The 18,635-nt window shown below is 35.3% G+C and overlaps 2 protein-coding genes across 2 annotated transcripts in view; one reads left to right on the forward strand and one right to left on the reverse strand.

The window, feature by feature from the left end:
* Positions 1-3,033, forward strand: part of USP44 (ubiquitin specific peptidase 44) — a 29,068-nt gene extending 26,035 nt beyond the window's left edge. Inside the window, exons 5-6 of the mRNA XM_043446597.1 lie at positions 1,113-1,318; positions 2,115-3,033. Of these exons, the coding sequence (XP_043302532.1) occupies positions 1,113-1,318; positions 2,115-2,311 (403 nt within the window). The 3' untranslated portion in view covers positions 2,312-3,033. The remainder of the gene's footprint in view (positions 1-1,112; positions 1,319-2,114) is intronic.
* Positions 3,034-5,590: 2,557 nt separating this feature from the next.
* Positions 5,591-18,635, reverse strand: part of METAP2 (methionyl aminopeptidase 2) — a 29,792-nt gene continuing 16,747 nt past the window's right edge. The window contains exons 5-11 of the mRNA XM_043446598.1: positions 13,878-14,039; positions 12,942-13,123; positions 12,089-12,183; positions 11,748-11,844; positions 7,569-7,672; positions 6,950-7,065; positions 5,591-6,260 (exon numbers count right to left, since the gene is read on the reverse strand). Coding sequence (XP_043302533.1) covers positions 6,008-6,260; positions 6,950-7,065; positions 7,569-7,672; positions 11,748-11,844; positions 12,089-12,183; positions 12,942-13,123; positions 13,878-14,039 — 1,009 coding nt within the window. The 3' untranslated portion in view covers positions 5,591-6,007. The remainder of the gene's footprint in view (positions 6,261-6,949; positions 7,066-7,568; positions 7,673-11,747; positions 11,845-12,088; positions 12,184-12,941; positions 13,124-13,877; positions 14,040-18,635) is intronic.

Raw genomic sequence — 18,635 nt, forward strand, 5'->3', positions numbered from 1 at the left:
TAGCATAATTCAGTAAATAAAGGTTTGAATTTTATGGTATAATAAAAGAGAGAGAAAGTGAGAATGATAGGAACTTACGTTAAGCAAGTGCCCTTATTTCACATGCTTGGTACTAAGAGTAAAGTTGCACTGGATACAGGACTCTGTACACGTAACAGGGAAAGACTGGGGTATGACTCCTAGTGTGGCAGGCGACACAATCTGCAAGTCTCATCTTTAGTTCCATACAGTTTTACCTCATACTAATTAAGCATTTTCACAGTTTTTTTCTTCATAAAACCTATTTGCCTTTCTCCCTACTTTACCTGCTGCTGTCTTAACTGCCTGCTTTAATACACTGATACTGTATTTTCAGCTGTTTTTTGTCATTGTACCATAGCACTCCAAGTTGTACTATAATCTCTTGAAAGAACCACCATTTATTACATTATTTTTCCCCTGTAGCACCAATTCATACTATTCGATGATAAAAGCATTGCTTTACATGCATAGATCCAGTACTGGGAAGCATGACCAACAGATTGAGAAATTGACAGTATAGGAACGATATCTGAGTTTTGTCACTAATGGGTATTATACTGATTTACACACAGGAAGGGTCACAGTTTCTTTTTTTTAATTATGAAGAGCTCTTGAAGTGTTCTGAGGAATTAGAGGTGCCTGTTTTGTTTGGGTTTGTTTTTTTCCCCACACCTGGCCAAGAAAGATCCAGATTATGTCTCCCAGGAACAAATTCTAGGTCCTGGGATATCCTCCTCAAAGTATTAACAAGACAGTAAAGAATTAAAAACCCTTTGGTGCCTTGAATTTCTCACTTCAAAGGGGGAAAATGCCGTAAGGCTGTATTTCTTCTGAAAGTTAATTTTCTTCCTATACTATCCTCTAACTACAGAAGCCAAATAATTTATTTTAGAACCTCACTCTACTTGTTTGGTAAATAAGCCTAAATTCCTCTATTGTAGCCAACTTCAGTATTTAAAGGATTTACTATTTACACTTTTTATATAGGATTGTACTCTCTGGTCTCTGAGGTTTTCTATCATGAGTTTGGACCAGGTACGTGGTTATGGTCCCTTGACTTTGTTGATAATTTTACCCTGATTTGTTTGCAGGTGGTCAGGACGTAATAACCGAGAGAAGATTGGTGTTCATGTTGGCTTTGAAGAAATCTTAAACATGGAGCCCTATTGCTGCAGGGAATCCCTGAAGTCCCTCAGACCAGAATGTTTTATGTATGACTTATCTGCTGTGGTAATGCACCATGGGAAGGGATTCGGCTCAGGACACTACACTGCCTACTGTTACAATTCTGAAGGAGGTATGAAAAAAAGTATTTTACCTTGGGGTAGGCTTTTGGAAGCCACGGTTCAGTCTTCATGGATTTCTAAACTAGACACTGAGTAATCTTAAGAAAAGCCACTTAATTTGTTTTCTTTCAAGAAGAAGAAAAAAACAGGGGTTTTGTGCAGAAAATGGGATATTCTATGATGCAGGACTGTGGTAGTTTTGTCTCATAAAGGCTGAAGGGATAAAATAGTAAGGATGGTCTCTTTAGTTACAAGTCAAAAAGTGCGAAAGGCACACTTCCAAGAGTAGGTCGTCTGTTTTCCGGTTGAATTCAGGTAATTTTGTTCAAGAACAGAGCACCTAATAACTGGGGAATCACAGCTATTTGGAACAACTTTGATTTCAAGTTCTAACATGAAACTTTCGCATACTGCTTCCATGAACCTTAGAAAAAGAGGCATGGACAAAAAGTCCGTATAACCCAGGAGGCAATTAACATTACCATGAGTTGTACAGCTTTATAATTACCAGCAAAAGCATTAACTGGTAAGATTATACCAGGAATTAAAGATAGTGTCAAGCAAACGAATCAGATTCTGTAACCTCAAATTACTCCTAGGACAAAGGTAGGTGATTCGAGTAACATACTGCCCAAGCTGTTATTTCTAATTTAAAGAACTAAATTGGCTAGACAATTATTTTTCCTTAAAAAAAAAAACAAAACCCTCAACTCTCACTGAAACTCTTTAAATCCATGTTTTCATTTATACTAGAAATTTCTAAAGTTCCTTTGTGAACATTAAGACGTATTTTGTGCTTCACTCTAGGGTTCTGGGTACACTGCAATGATTCCAAGCTAAGCATGTGCACTCTGGATGAAGTACGCAAGGCCCAAGCTTATATCTTGTTTTATACCCAGCGAGTTACTGAGGGACATTCTGAACTCCTGCCTCCAGAACTCCTGAATGGTAGCCAACATCCCAGTGAAGAAGCTGATACCTCTTCTAATGAAATCCTTAGCTGATCCAAAGACAGTGGGGGTTTTCTTCTTGTGATTTGTATATATACTTTTTAAAAGGGCTGACTTAACAATTGTGGGCTTCACTGTTTTTATTTTTACTTACTAATCAGTGCACACTGTGTTTACACATTTTGTATCTAACTGCAACAGATCTTTTTACAGAGATTAAGTTAGCTTAAGTATATGTGTATCAATGTCAGTAGGTAATTTTTGTTAAATACTTGGGAGTTTTAAACTTTTAGTGTTTACCTCAGACTGATGTTACCTCTTTCTTGTGTTTTGATGTCTTAATTGGCTCAGATCATGAATTTGTGCAATCTTCTACTGAAGAAGTTCAGATGGCATCATTTTATACATTTATCTTTTATAGTTATTTTCTATACAAATTCTTATCAGACAGATTAAACTTGCTTCACTAAGTCTTACCAGAAAAAGGGCATTTCTTTCAGATTGGTGTATCAGTTCAACTACTGCAAAGTGAAATATTACCTACTCATCTCAATATCCCTGAGGCTTTGTGTGTGACAGGACTCAATAGACTTTACTTTGTTAAACAGAACTTCAAGTTTGTTGTAAAAATTATTTTTTACTTGGCATAGTCAAACTGTTATACAAATGAAGATGACAGCTTTATAAATAGCATGTTTAAATGGCTTCAGTACTATGGACATGAAAATAATAATGGCTGAGATATTAATAATAGTGATTTGTCTGACAGCAAACGTTTGTCCAAATTCTAATAAAGCAGTCATTAAAAAAAAAAATGAATGTAGCAAACAGTATATTATGGTATAATACAAGTACAGTTCAGCTTGGATATGAGTTCATTTTATATATTTAACATTAGATCTCTTAAAGTTTTGTACTATTGTATCTTAAGATTTTTGGTTTAAAGGGATAGAAATCAGACTTGAAGAGAAAAAAACTGCATAGGACAGAGAATGTTCAAAATTGGCATTTGAGCAAAATGTTCAGCATCTCACTTAGAATAAGTAACTAAAGCCGCATTAAATTGCTCTTGCTAGTATTATATGACTACTAAAAGCCTCTTAGATATTCTAACATTGGGTCCTTTTTGAAATTAAAATCACACTTGCATTTTATTAAAAAAAAATATAGTATGAAATACTCATTGCTCTTCCCTAACAACCTCATTAGATATCTTTAAAGTCCTACTGCTGCTAACTTTATTTGGAAAGAAGAGACTCCTCTAACCTCTACAGATCGGTGTTAACCACTGGAAAATCAATTTTCTTTTTTCTTAATTAGGTTTGCTTGCAGGTTGAAATTATCAGGGGCAGCTGATCATGAAGTGCAATGAGAATTTATCACTTCACAGACAAATCATTCATGCCAAAACTACAGCTTGAGTTTAAATGGCTAAGGTTTAAAATTATTCATCTATTAAATACCTATGCAAGTTGTTACCTCAACTGTCAACGTAATTATACCTCATTAAAGATTTATTGTGGTCAAGATACTTGAGTCTAGCCTTTTTTAACACCAAGGATTACTTTAAACTATACTTTTTAGTGTACCTAATTTTAGTGCAACAGTTTAAAAACAACTCAGGAAGCTATGTTGTTTACAGTGGTATAGTTACTAGCCATTTACTTTTTAAACTCTTAAAACTAAAACCGATGGGGGAGGCTGTGTGTGTGAAGTCAAGGAAAGGGGACTACAGGAACTCTACTTTATGCTCAGTTTTGCTATGAACCTAAAACTGATCTAAAAAAAAAAATTAAGGCTATTTAACAAAACTAAAACCAAGTCAAGATTTCTTACAGTATATCTCAATGTGGATTTCTACATTGGTAAATTTATCTAACAAAAAAACAACGTATTTTGGTTGTAAAATAATTTACTAAAGGCACTATTGTTAAACATCAAACTAATAATTTGTTACCAATAAGGTACATCATTGTAAACATGACAAAATGATTTTCAAGAGATACATCACTACCAGGAAAATACAATTTTTCTTTTTTTTAAGTAACAGCTTTCCTATTTACAGGATCATACTTCTTCCAGCCGTTTCAGGGGCATGCAGTAAAGCCATTGCTCCCAACTTGGGAAGGGAGCTTGGAGCTTACAATTAGTAGAGGGTCACTACTGCTAGAGATCTTACAAAGCTCCAAATTCTTGACTCAGTCCAAAAGTTCTTGGGTTTAGAAATTAAAACACTTTATACCTCCCACCCAATCCCCAAAAGAGCTAGCTGGAAGGTCCAAGCCCTGTAACATGTCCAGGCATGAATTGGCGAGCTCTGCCACTTGCACATCATCACAGGAAATGGAGAAATTATTCAAAGGTAGCTATTGAACATTAGCACCATAATAAACATGGCTCATATAGCTAAAACCTAGGCTGTGTATGCCACAAGATAACATTCATTTGTACCTCTAATATGAAGGAGCAGCTTTTTAATGTATAATAAATGATTTAGTACAGAAGTCAGGTTTCTCCTGTGAGAAAAATGTTAAACAAAACACAACCTAAACAGCATCCCCGAGGCAATCTGTGCTAAAGCATATACAAATTAAGGCTTTACCCTGGTACACAACAATTTTGAAATTATGTGGGAACATTCCCAACAAATCATTTACACAGAATTCAAGCGATCTGTTTTAAGAACTGTGGGATTCAGTTCAAATATTTGGTATCTTACATTCAACTTACATACTTAGCTGCTATGAGTGTCACTGTAACTTCACTTCCTGAAAGTGAAATACCACCCATGATGTTATGACTTCAAACCAGTCCAGGGGCAGGGTGCTAGAGAATTTGGTTCATAATGAAAAAGTAGTAACTGAAATAACTAGAATGAGATCTAAACATGGAAAGTACTGTTTCTCTCTGTGTGGTTTTAGGTGCCCTTTCGGCTTACTGAGTAAGCAAAATACATTTTTCAATAACTACCACCACTGGACAGAGGGTCTAAATGTTGAGATGTTAGTAAATCAAGGTTTTAAGTTGGCACAATGTTCCTACTAAGTTATGTTTTAATTATATCTTTCTAATATCAAGGGGTTAAATGAAAGACACGCATTAATACTGTCCTAAAAAAAGTAAAGGCAAAATGTTCCTAAAGCTGTTTTTAACTTATGAAAATTCTCCTCCCACTTTATGTATGTATAGTTCTTGTTTTAGCCACTCAGTCAGAAGGAAAGTTTCAGTGTGGGGGTCTACAATCCAGACAAAAGGCTCTACATTTTCCTACATTATGCTATGCTAAACTATTTCCTATAGAGAATTACAACCACAGACATTGAAATATAGCTCTCAGATCTGAAAATGTCTTTATTTTTTAGAAAATGGATTCCAGGAAGGTTAAAAAGCAATACCAGAGGGTATATAGGTGCAGAACTGGATGTAGTCATTCAAAGCATTCAATTAAGAATATGGCAATATAAATATCTGAAAAGCATCTCTTAGGTGTTTGAAACAAAATGTATGTCATTCCTAACTATTTGGAGCTTTACAGACAGAAAATGGTTAACATTTCAAAGTCCTGGAAGCTTTTTCCTTGGTTAATAACATTAAATGGTTTGCCTTTGATCAAATTCCTTCCTTTTTAAACATGGATAAAAGTATTACATAGGTCCACTGTTAAGACAACATGTTGCAAATTAAATCTGGTATAATGTATTCCAACAAAGCTTAGAAAATAAAAGGTGTTGTGGTGGCTTTGGACTAAGTTTAATAGTCGTCTCCTCGGCTGACAACTTCTTTACATGTTGGACGCAAAAGTATGGTATGTTCAAACTGTGCTGTATATGATCCTTTAATGTCACATAATGGTGGATATGGGTCTACAATGCCCAAGTCACACAGATTCTTCAGAGCCATCAAGTATTTACTTTCTCCCAAACGATCCAGCCATCTGCGGCAGAAGGCGAGAGTGCCAAAGTTTTCATTGATGACATTTAACAAGTGTTTTGTTCTTGGAAGCCTAAGAGAAAAGTCCAATATTAATAGTTGGCTAAAAAGTTACCAACTCATTTCCCCCATTAAGGAAAACTCAAACAAAAACTATGACTTTACTTAGTAATTAAAGTTCAAAAAACTCTCTTTGCTGCCTCTTTCAACTTCCAAAAACCAGAATGTGTAATACTCAATTACAGATGGCAGATGGAAAGAAGACCAGATGAAGGTTATCTTATATTTACATGTCTATGCACACAGTGTTAAATTTCAAGTACAAACTTATCAATAATATTAAGGTGGGAATGCCCCTTTTGGGGGAAATTTCGGCATCAAGCTGAAAAAGATCTGATCATAAAGAAGATGCTTCAATCATCTCCAAAAAGTTTTTAAAAAGTAAATAAAAATACAAAGTTTACCAATGGGAAAATAGTAAAAACAAAAACCTAGGAATACCAGCAAAATAATAATCTGTAATTATTACAATTATTGGAAACAAGATATGAAGAGAATGCTTAGATCATTTCATCTCAGTTAACATTTCTAATAGGGCTTTTTTTTTTTTTTTGCTGAATTATAGAAATTTACAGACCTTATTGTTAGGCTATAGAACTGTGCATTTATGAATGTACCACTGTGGATATTCATCACACATTTTAAAATGCTGTTAACCGGAAAGAGAAACTCATCAATCTTATAAAAAGAATAGCCTCTCACCTTATTGGCACATGTCCAACATCAAAATTTTTCATGTAATGTGAACATTCCATATCATCATGAACCACACCTTTTCCTGTGCTACCAAAGGTTTCGATGGCATATACTTCTCCTTCCTAAAAATATATGAGTCAAGGGAAACGAAGAAAAATTCAGAATGAATTAAAATTCCCATCCTAGCTTCAGGTTCAGGTATTCCCCATTTAATGTAAGAAATCACACACCTGGCAATCCTTATCTACCTTTTCCTGATTTACCTCCTTAGCACTTTTGATCTCTGTGTGGTCTATTAGAACGTAGACTTTATATGGGCAGGAAATTTTGTTCACTACTATTATACATCTCAGTGCCTACTAAAGAGACTGGCACCAACAAGATGCTCAATAAATAACCAAGTATCAACAAAACCTTTGACATGCCTTACTTGCACAGCCAACTGAACCCCAGTGTGACCAGACACAATCTGCACATTTACACAGCCCAATTCCTGTTGGCGTTAGTATGAGTGGCAAGTTAATTTTGCTCAACATACTATATACTCAACTACTACTAGCTTCATAGTTCAGAAGAAAAAAAAGTCAAAATGCTTCACAGAAGAATAGTGCTAATGTATACATACCTCCATTCTTGTTGCCTCTCCTCCTTTCACAATGGGCACTGTTTTCCCAGCATGTATTCTATATGGCCCAATTGAATGTCCATTTAGATTACGGATTGGTTTCACTGGCATAATAGAAAAAAAACTTATTCAGGGTTTCAAGGCACAAACAGATCTCTTGGCCTTTGGTACAGAGTTCAAGCATTTACTTAAAAATCAGGTTTGGTGCTGTTAAATAACCCCACATTAGTGGTCTAGTGGTTTAGTCACTAAGTTGTGTCTCATGGACTGTAGCCTACCAGGCTCCTCTGTCCATGGGATTTCCCAAGCAAGAATACTGGGAGTGGGTTGCCATATCCTTCTCTCCAGGGGATCTTCCCAACCTAGGGATCAAACCTGGGTCTCCTCTGTTGCAGGTGGATTCTTTACCAGCTGAGCTACCAGGGAAGCCCAAGCCTACCTGAAGATAGTTAAATACAAATTGGAAAACTAGAGGGATATAAAAAGTTATCTGTTGCAATGTTATAGATTAAAAACCAGAAGGAGTAGGGAAAACAATGCAAAAAGAATAAATTATGTGATGAGGACATAATGGGGGTCTATCTACGGACCATCTATGGTCCATCTAGGCATAAAATATCATATATATAAGCATTACAAACAAAAAAAATATGTATTATTATGGTTATGAACCAAAAGGTAATTTGAAAATGAGGATTCTTTGTCAAAACAACAGTATTAAGAAACGCTAAATTTTATTATTATATTAGCATGTCAAGTGGTAAAAAAGAAAATCGAAACAACCCCAAAGTCCTAAAATCAATGACAGAATAAACAAACTGTGAGTATGTTTACACAGTGGAACACTTATTCAACAATAAAAATGAAAAGCTAGGGATATACTGACCTGAGATACAACCAAATGAGCAAAAAGCACAATTATATAGATATGGTACAATCCTATATATATACATGTACACATACAATTCAAAATTAAGCACAATATGCTAAATGTTTAGGGATGCATAATTAGGTAAAGATAAAAGGAAATGCAAATCTTTAGATAATAGCTTATTTGAAAAAGCCTTCTGTAACCGAGAAGGGGGTATATAAAGCTGGGGGGCTTCTGTAATGCTGGCAATATCCTATTTCTCAAGGGGTGAGGTTACATATGGAGAAGGCAATGGCACCCCACTCCAGTACTCTTGCCTGGAAAATCCCATGGACGGAGGAGCCTGGTAGGCTGCAGTCCATGGGGTCGCTAAGAGTTGGACACGACTGAGTGACTTCACTTTCACTTTTCACTTTCATGCACTGGAGAAGGAAATGGCAACCCACTCCAGTATTCTTGCCTGGAGAATCCCAGGGACGGGGGAGCATGGTGGGCTGCCGTCTATGGGGTCACACAGAGTCGGACACGACTGAAGAGACTTAGCAGCTTAGCAGAGGTTACATAATTTTTACAACTGTTTAGTTGAAGTTTTTAAGTTGTGTGTATTTTCAGTTTTTGTTATATTCCACAATAGAAGCTTAAAAAAAAAAATCTAGTTTTATAGTATTAGAATTCTCTGTAGAATCCAGTGTGAGTTACCTTTCTTCTAGGGCAGAATTAGGTAGCAGGGGTTTGGTTTTTTTTCCCCCAAATCTTTAGCAATGATGAGCATATTACAAATTTAGGGGTGCTCCAGAAAAATAAGACTCTCAATTAGCTTTTTTAAAAAAGACTTCCTTCTTATTAAATGACAAGCTAAATTTGCTTTAAAATTCAGCAAGCATTACTATTCCTCCAAGACCCGACAAACGACCCCCTAGATCAACCAAAAACACACTTTAAAACATCTCTTAGCTATCCCAACCTAACACATATAACCAAGTTACATAGAAGAAGCAGGGCTCAAGGTATACAGGCTGTGGACAGTGGCAGGCTAATTCTGGAACCAACAGCTATCATGGTTATTTTCTAATTCTATAGCTTCCACTCCCTTGATGGCCTGGCCTGGTTCTGTTACATGGATTAGGGAAATTGCTTCTTAAAGTTCAGCCTGTAGTCCATTTCTTCATCTTCTAAATGTCATGATCTGTCTATACTCTTTCTGCTTAGACTAGTAAAAATGAAATCGTGCTACCTAAACTAAGAACCCTGATCAATACAATAACTGACAAAAAAAAGCAAATGCTGAAAGAATAGAACCTAAAATGCTGCACCGGCTTAGTGGCAGAGGTAAGAAAGTAGGTATTAAAATTTCAACATTTCACGCTAGAAACTGTTCTGTGGTGACTAAACATTAAGTCAAACTGTCACCTACTGTGCCTTGAAAGGCAGACCACATTCCAACCAAGGTTGTAGAATAAGGAGAAAATGGAAGGAAGAGATGATCTGAGAGACACTCAAGTATTATTTGTTGCAGACCAATCCCAAAACTGGGGGTAGGAAACAATAAATATTTTTTGAATATTAATAAATTCCAGGCATGTCATAAAATTTACATTTCTCAAAAACAAAACTGGAAACATGGTATCATGACTCTCATTACAGTCAAAGTTACAGATGTTATCTAAAGCCAGCACTGATGAAGCTAACTGCAGAGCAGCACTGCAGACACAGACCTAGAGAACACTACGGACACAGCTGCAGGGGGAGGAGAGGGTGAGATGGATGAAGACAGCAACGTGGCAACACGTATCACCATACGTAAAACAGCCAGCCAGTGGGAATTTGCTGTGTGAGTCAGGGCCTGATAACCACCTAGAAGAGTGCGGTGGGTGAGGAGGGTGGGAGGGATGTTCAAGTAGGAGGGGACATGGGTACACTTATGGCTGATTCATGTTGATGTTTGGTAGAAACCAACACAATACTGTAAAGCAATTAATCCCTCATTTAAAAATAAGTACATTTTAAATAATTCTAAACCCAAAAATAAAAAGAAGTTATCTAAGCTCAAAGATAGACTTGCCTAACTTCAAAGCAAGTTTTCTTCATTAGCTGTTAACACATCCCATCCATGTGTGAGAAGCCTTAAGAATTTTTTTTTTTTTTTTTGCCTTAAGGATTTTTTATGTGCGACCTCCCTGGTGGTGCAGTGGGTAAGAATCCTCCTGCCAATGCAAGGGACACGGGTTCTATCCCTGGCCCAGGAAGATTCCACATGCCATGGAGCAGTTAAGCCTGAGTCGCAAATACTGAAGCCTGTGCGCCTAGAGCCTGTGCTGCGTAACAAGAAAAGCCACCACAATGAGAAGCCCGTATGCCGCAATAATGACTGCAGGCAGCAATGAAAACTCACTGCAATCAAAAAAAAAAAAAAAAAAAAAAAAAAAACCCAAGTAAAAAGTAATGAAAATTTAAAAAAAAAAAAGAATTTTTTATTTGTACATATGTTCACAGGTTTAAGGATCTGCAAGAGAGCAACAAGGCACCATCAAGTCTTACAGGAAAGAAACACTGTGTGGTTGGGAAAGACACCACAGTCCAAAAGTATCAGCAGGGGAATGCAAAGGACACTAAATGATCTGAGTTTCCTGAGGGGCAAGGAGCATGAGAGTCTCCATGCTTCCTCAGATTACAAGGAAGAGTCAGGATCTGGTTAAAGGAAATGTAGGAAATATCCCACAGGGAAGTTTTTAAGACAAGAGATATAGAGAGCAATGAGCATAGATTAGGAAGGAGAATGGTGGCTGGAAAGTGGTCAGATAGACCCTGGAAAGTGGAGAAAGGCTGGACTGACACCACCAAAATGCACAGGTGATTCTGGGATTGTGTAATTGGCAATGGCTGTGAAAGACTAGGCAGCAAAGGGAATAAACATTAAAGGAAGGAATAAACACAAGGAATTAACTGGCCTCTAAATTTTGAATTCAACATAAAAATAGAGGGGAGGAGTCATCAATGGAAAGGGCCTCTTACTTCTGCCTGAGCCTTGTAACTAGTCACAGAAAATCTAGCCTACATCTGGTCACCCTGGGATAAATCCTCCCATGTCTTAACAGCGACCAGAGTAGACTAACAGTTCCTAGCAACTAGCTACCACAGAATTCCTACCATGAACAGGTCACTTCCCTTGTTTCCCCTCTTTATATTCTCAATTTCCAAGAGAGAAAGAGAAAGCAGCTGACCCAAAGAAAGCACTCAACACCATCATGCAAAATTATTTCTGCCAAGTTAAGACATTTCAAAATAAGATGCATTTTTAGATAACATACCTTGATATGTCTTCCCATCTATTTCAACTTCATAGGATTCCATAACTTCTTGGATTGCCTCACCAACATCACAGAGACGAACATCAATTCCAGCACACTAAGAACAGAATCACGTATACTCTGTTATTCAAGATACAGAATTTTATGGGAACTTAACTTTCTAATGTCTTAAAATATGGGACAATCAAAAATCACCTATAAAAGCTTTCTATACACTGTACTACAATAACTCATTGAAAACCCTAAGGGTGGTAGACCAGTCTTACATAACCCAAAGTCCTTAAACAGACTATAAAGTGCTCAAAATATATTAAATGAGATGGTGCTTACAGTTCACATACCTTTATTCCAGTGTTAGTGGCATCTTTTACAGCTTTTAATAATGTATCATATTTGGGATTAAAAGTGACAGTAAAAGCACAATCGATAATCCTACCTGAAAGAGAAAATTTGTGTTTAATTATCAGTTAGTCAAATTACCTACTTTATAGCATCTACATTATTAATTAACCTTGCTAATTAACAAAAAAACAAAATGATGGGATCAAATGAAGGCAGAACTTCAAGCACCTAGACAGCATTCATAAGCAAGTGTTTCAAAATGACAAAATTAATTCCAGGGTTACTTCAAGACAGCACCAATTCAGTACTCACTAGGCAGTTATACAAAAATAAAAACAAATCAAACTGAGAAAGCCTGGAGAACTAAGTAGCACAAGTGGGCAGAGAAAATGTACAGGTCCACAGGACACTAACCATCAATCTAGCTTCTCCAATTTAGTAAAACCTCAAATGTTTAAGCTTTGCTTTCTCACCTGTTAAGTGAAAGTAAAAGGTACTTACCTAAAAGGGTGTAGGAAAGAATTGAGAAAAGCTAACAATTATATTCAAAGGTTGGTAAACTCAAGGGTTCTGAGTAAATGTTTATTGTTACTCTACAAATAAAAAAGTCTGGAACAACGACCTGAATGAAAATGTAAGATTCTATTTTTCAATCCTTGCTATGATAGGTAACAAACCTCAATTACCCAACAGTTTTCACTGAATTCCATTAAACAGGATACTTTAACATAAATCTCAAAATCTGCCTGAACGTATTAATAGCTCTACTGAAAAGTGAGACATCAAAAAGGGAAAATGTTAAAGAGTTCCATATCTACAGCCCTACCCAAGGAATTATTTCTAAGAACTCACCACTTATATGTGTTCCAAAGTCTATCTTACAGATGTCATCATACTGTAATACTGTTGTGTCACCAGCATTGGGAGTATAATGGGCAGCACAGTTATTCAGAGAACACCCAGTAGGAAATGCCAGGCCTGCGTTTAATCCATTCTCTTTTATTAATTTTCGTGAACAGTCTTCCAACTTCTCACTAAAAAAAGAGAAAGAACTTCTTTACTTTTACATTCTTACCCTTGATGTACCTTACAGCTCATCAAGTTCAGAAAGTTGACTGAAACTCTTAAATTACTTTCTGGGAGTGATCTGAGCACCTTCTGGATGTGACTAAGTAACAGTTCTCCAACTAAGTAACTACTATGAAAACAGTTCATCTCTAAAAAAATTAAGAGAATTTAATCCACTAGAAATCCATTAGAAAAACAGGAAAACATGATCCATTTTCAACTTAATTTATCAGGAAATAAGATTCTTGACTCAGACCAAAGGCTGATTACATTTTTCTCAATGTTACAAGTTTTAAAAATTCTTAGAATCAGAGAACTAAGTTGCAGCTAATTATTAGCTATAGCTAATTATTTCTCAAGGGGAAAACTGGAGAAATAATCACTTTCTTCATTGCATTATAAATGTTTTGTGTCCCAGAATTTTAATTTAATATCCCTTGTTGGCTAGCAAAATAACAGGTTTCCAAACAGAAAGTAAGAACCAGTAATGTGTGCATCTGTACATATGAGAACACGAGTACAAAACAGGGTAGATGAGATGCAAACATCCTCTTACAGTTTCCTCATTACATCAACACTGTAAGGTTTACAGAAGGTATTTCTAGAACCTTCACTTAAAGATCTTTGGCAAGGCAGTAATGAAAGACAAACATAAACCTGAAGAGTTAGAGCTAAGAAAACTTTTTTATCACATTCTTACAAAAACATATCCTTTTTTACCAGATTTCTATCATTGTCATCCCAGGCTTGATCCAGCTCATAACATATTTTCTAACTTGTCGATGTGCTTCTGCAGCTTCTCGAAAATCATTCCAAATCTCTTCGCTAGCTTGATCTAATGCTTTCTTTTCTTCACTTGTAGTTCTCCAAGCAGCTGTTCGCCTTTATAGTATGCATAGTATAGCATTAGTTATTTAAGAAACAGCAAAATAAGAATAATAGCTGAGAGATAAAATACACTAAGATATTCCAAGCAAAAAATTACATACTCAGATTTTTATTAAAAGTCAGCAGTTTCTGAAATACAAGTACCCAACACAGTTACAACCAAGCCAAATCAAGTTAAACCTTTTGTAAGACTCTTAGGAAAAAAGTCATTCTTTCACTCCAGGTAATATAAATTTTAAAGGTGGACCAAATATTAGCATTTAACTTCACCAACAGAGCAAGTACTAAATCCAAAGACTTGACTTAGCAATCTGCATTTATCTTCCTCAAAACATAAATTATGTGCTTTTGCAGGATTTTTCTAATTTTAAATATATATATATATATATATATATATATATAAAACATCTTCTTTGAAGGAGATGGCTCATATTCTAAAACTGCTAGGGTGACTGATTTTTATATTCAGTATTTGGGAATGAAGAGATCTACTGACTCCCTTTTTAAGCAGTACATTTCAAAAACAGTAACTTTTCAAATGAAAGTCTTTTGTTTTTATAATTTTCACAGATTCTTAAGCAATACTGAATACAGAATTCACAAGTCAGTGATCACTAAAGTAAAAATTATACTTAGTATAATAGTGATGTCATCAAGAAATAATTTTTATTTGCCTCAAAGTTAGTGGTCACCAAACTACAGCCTGCAGGCAAATCCAGCCTGGCACCTATTTTGTAAATAAAACCATTCTGTGACATAGCTTTGCTCATTTATTTACATATCATGCATAGCTACTTTCATGCTCAACAGCAATGAATTAATACTCAAGACCTAAAATATTTACAATCTGAGTCTCTATAAGAGTTTACCCAATTGCTTTAAACTACAGCCCGCTAAAATAGTGACTCAAAATGCTTTGAGTTTTTCTATGTGTCAACATCAGGTTCACTAGGATTACTTCCCTGTTGCAGCAGCAGCTACCTGTGCCAACATCTACTACCTCTGATTTGCTAGGCCCAAAGGAGCTGTCCCATGTGAAACTGGGAGTATTTAAGAATCACAGAGGCTTCTTTAGCTGTTTACTGTTTGGAAATATTTTTTGGATCTATCTACTGATATTTTCAGAAAACTAAAATATTACAGTACCACCAGTTTAAGGTCAGTTTTAAACCCATTACATACTTATCAGTCTAGCCTTTTCTCTCCCACAAGTCCAAATCTCTTCCCTGCAAACCAGGAACCCAAATGTTCTAAGAATAAATCATTCTGAGGCACAAGAGTACTGGCTTTATTTTCAAATAATTCTGGCACATATAGTTACAGCCATACCTGGCAGCAAAGGCTGAAACACCTTTTGCTTCAAAAGCCAAAGATTGTGTGGAAAGCAAAAGTATCAGCTAATGTTTACTCTACAGAGTGGTAAGACAAAAGGCTATGTCCACAGGGAACTGATGGACATCATGAATTCAGGGCAATGAAAATGGAATCGGTCATTATGAATTTCCAATTTCTTCTCAACCCAACCATTAAGATTCTTCAAAGTGATTTCTTATAGGTTAAAACATAAGTTTAATTAAATTTCAAATGATATTTGACATTTTACAATCAGAACATGATACAATAAAGATCCCCAATATTGAAGTCAACAGATCTCATGACTATCTTACACTTCTGAAGGTTGCATGGCTGACTCTTGAAGCAGCGGATTCTTCACAAGATTATATAATGTGCTGCACTGTTAGTGAAGAACTATCGATCAAAAACTGAATTTAAATAAATTATTTTGCTAAGTCCTGAGTTCAAGATGAAAGTCATTAGAGATACTGGAGAACCTTGTCAGGGTCTATAATTTTAATTCAAGGCCCAAGTGAAAGAGAAAGTATGAAGGAGTCTCCCTTTTCTTAAGTTTGATTTTTTGATGTTCAGTTTACTTAACAAAAACTTATAAATAAGATTAAAAAATCACTCTAAGTCATAACAAATATTTTAGAAAGGAATTAATTAAACTGACAGGTGACATATCCGTTTTTACAAAATTATGCCTGCAAAACAAAACTATCGAAACAGTTGCTTGCAAGAGAATCTTTACAGGAAATGTTTATAGAATATGTAAATTCTTCACACCTCTTTGATTTCTGAGTCTTAAATATTTCATCACTTTTATTAGTGGATGTGTTAAAAGCAGAAAAAATAGAAGACCAAAAGACACAAACAAAGGTATCTGAAAGGCTCCTCTGTCCATGGGATCCTCCAGGCAAGAAGACTGGAGTGGGTTGCCATTCCCTTCTCCAGGGGATCTTCCTGACCCAGGGACTGAACTCACGTCTCCCACATTGCAGACAGATTCTTTACCATCTGAGCCACTATTTGCATTTTAAGGTACTACATGCCACATTTACCAAAACCATTTAAAAATGCATATCTTAAAAAAAGACATGTCGTTAGCCCAGAAATAATAAAGCACGCATGTTGACACCAACTCCTGCCTGTGAAAAGCGGTATTTAAAGAGAAAAAGAGGGAATTCCCTGGTAGTCCAGTGGTTAGAACTCTCCGCTCTCCACTGCCAAGGGCCTGGGTTCAACCCCTGGTCAGGGAACTAAGATCCCACAAGCCGTACAGCTTGGCAGGAAAAAAAAAAGAATGCGTGTTTAAACTGCCTATGAGAAGACAGTACAGTTGGTTCCCAACTATAGTTGGTAAAGGAAAATTCTTCTTATAGAATAATGTCAACAAATAAATGTAGAAAAAATGTTGGAATTAGATATTCATCATTCTGAAGTCCTCATAAAATAACTGACAAAGCAAGGATCATCAACAGGTATTAAAATAATTAAGATTGTTTAAAAAAAAAAAAAAGAATATTCTAACAGTACCCTACAGATTACTTGGAAACTGCAAAAAGAACTTTAAATAAGAAACAGCTGGCTATAACCACATTAATCAAGAGATCAAATAAGGTAAAACTCATCACAGACAGTAAACATTTTAATTCACAGGCAGATTTACAGAAATTTCTATTTTCTTCTTTTTTGCTTATCTATATTCTCTAATTGTACTACCATGAATATGTATTGCTTGTAATATTAACAAATGTCCCCAAAACTGCCTAGTGAATTCAGAAATACAAATCAAGAATTTCAAAAAATTCTTTGTTCCATTTCTAGTGATCCAGAATGAGAAAAATTAGATTCAATTAACATACCAAGATGTTCATCACAGAAATTTCTCTAGTGGTAAAAAATTGAAAACAGTATTAATACTTGAAAATAGGGAAATAACTAATAAAATTAGGCTAGATACAGAACAGAACATCATTAGAGCCATTAAAAATTGGCTTCAAAAATTTTAATAACACAGAAAATACACATAAAGTTTAAGAACCCTAGTAAAAACTGATTTCCAAAATCATGAATTTCTACATGTAAGGAAGATGTTCCTAAGGAATGAGATGTTTACCTTCTCAAAGTAACTTCCCCAAAATTACCAATTACAAGAGGGAAAAGAATAATGATACACCAAAAGAAACTGAATAATATCTTACCCAAATGAAAGAAACTGACATCAGGAGCCTGCATATGTGACAACCACGAAAAGGACAATATATCCACGTATCTAATAACCCACCAAAAATGTACAACGTACTCTCAAATACTTCAGAAAAATAGTACATGTATTACTCCAAGAGATATTATAGTATATAATATCTTCCTGTATTGTTTCAAAAACAGAAGCTACTTTACTTACACAATGTTTAATTTGCATCAGAAAATGACAGCAAAAAGGAAAGGGTAGTTTCTAAGATATACAAAACTTCAATTTTTTCCTTGTATTAAACATTACTTCCAGTTTCCTATTAACAGTGTGTTAACAAGTATAGGAAACCAATGGCTTTCTGGCCCTTCAGTAATTAGAAAACAGAAATGGAAATAAAAATATCTCATTCACATCAGTAACAGAATAAAACCTTTACAAACAAATGTAACAAAAAGAGGACATACGTTAAAAAAAATCAGAATGGGTTGGAAAATATATAATGACAATGGATACTATGATACAACTGTCAATTTTCTGAAACAAATACATAATTATGATGGGATTCCAGTAAGAAGGGCATTTTTCTGTGCATATGTGTGTTAAAACTAAAAATATGACCAAAAGTACCTAAGAAAACTATAGGAAGAGTTATGTTTGGTTGGGCTGTATATAGCAGAGAAGAAGCACATTGACTCATCAAACTATCAAAATAAATACTACAGAAATAGAGATGAGTGGAACAGAATAAATAATACAGAAACTGGTTCCATTATACAAGAGAATAGAAATAGAGTTCCATTACATGAGAATAGAATATGGCAAAAGCGGTCATTCAATTAAATAGAATGAAACTACTAAACAAACAACTCTAACACAACTGACTACTGATTTAAAACAAAATAAAATTAGCACTCCCAACCTTAGACAAAAAATTCCAGACCAATTCAAGATGTAATAAAACAAAAAAAAAATAGTTTTGAGAAAATAAGAGACAGCTAAGAACACAAAAGTACAAAATATGAATATATACTGTTATTTAAAATCTTTAAACTTCT

Source organism: Cervus canadensis, chromosome 25 (assembly GCF_019320065.1).
Source record: "Cervus canadensis isolate Bull #8, Minnesota chromosome 25, ASM1932006v1, whole genome shotgun sequence".
Lineage (NCBI taxonomy): Eukaryota > Metazoa > Chordata > Mammalia > Artiodactyla > Cervidae > Cervus > Cervus canadensis.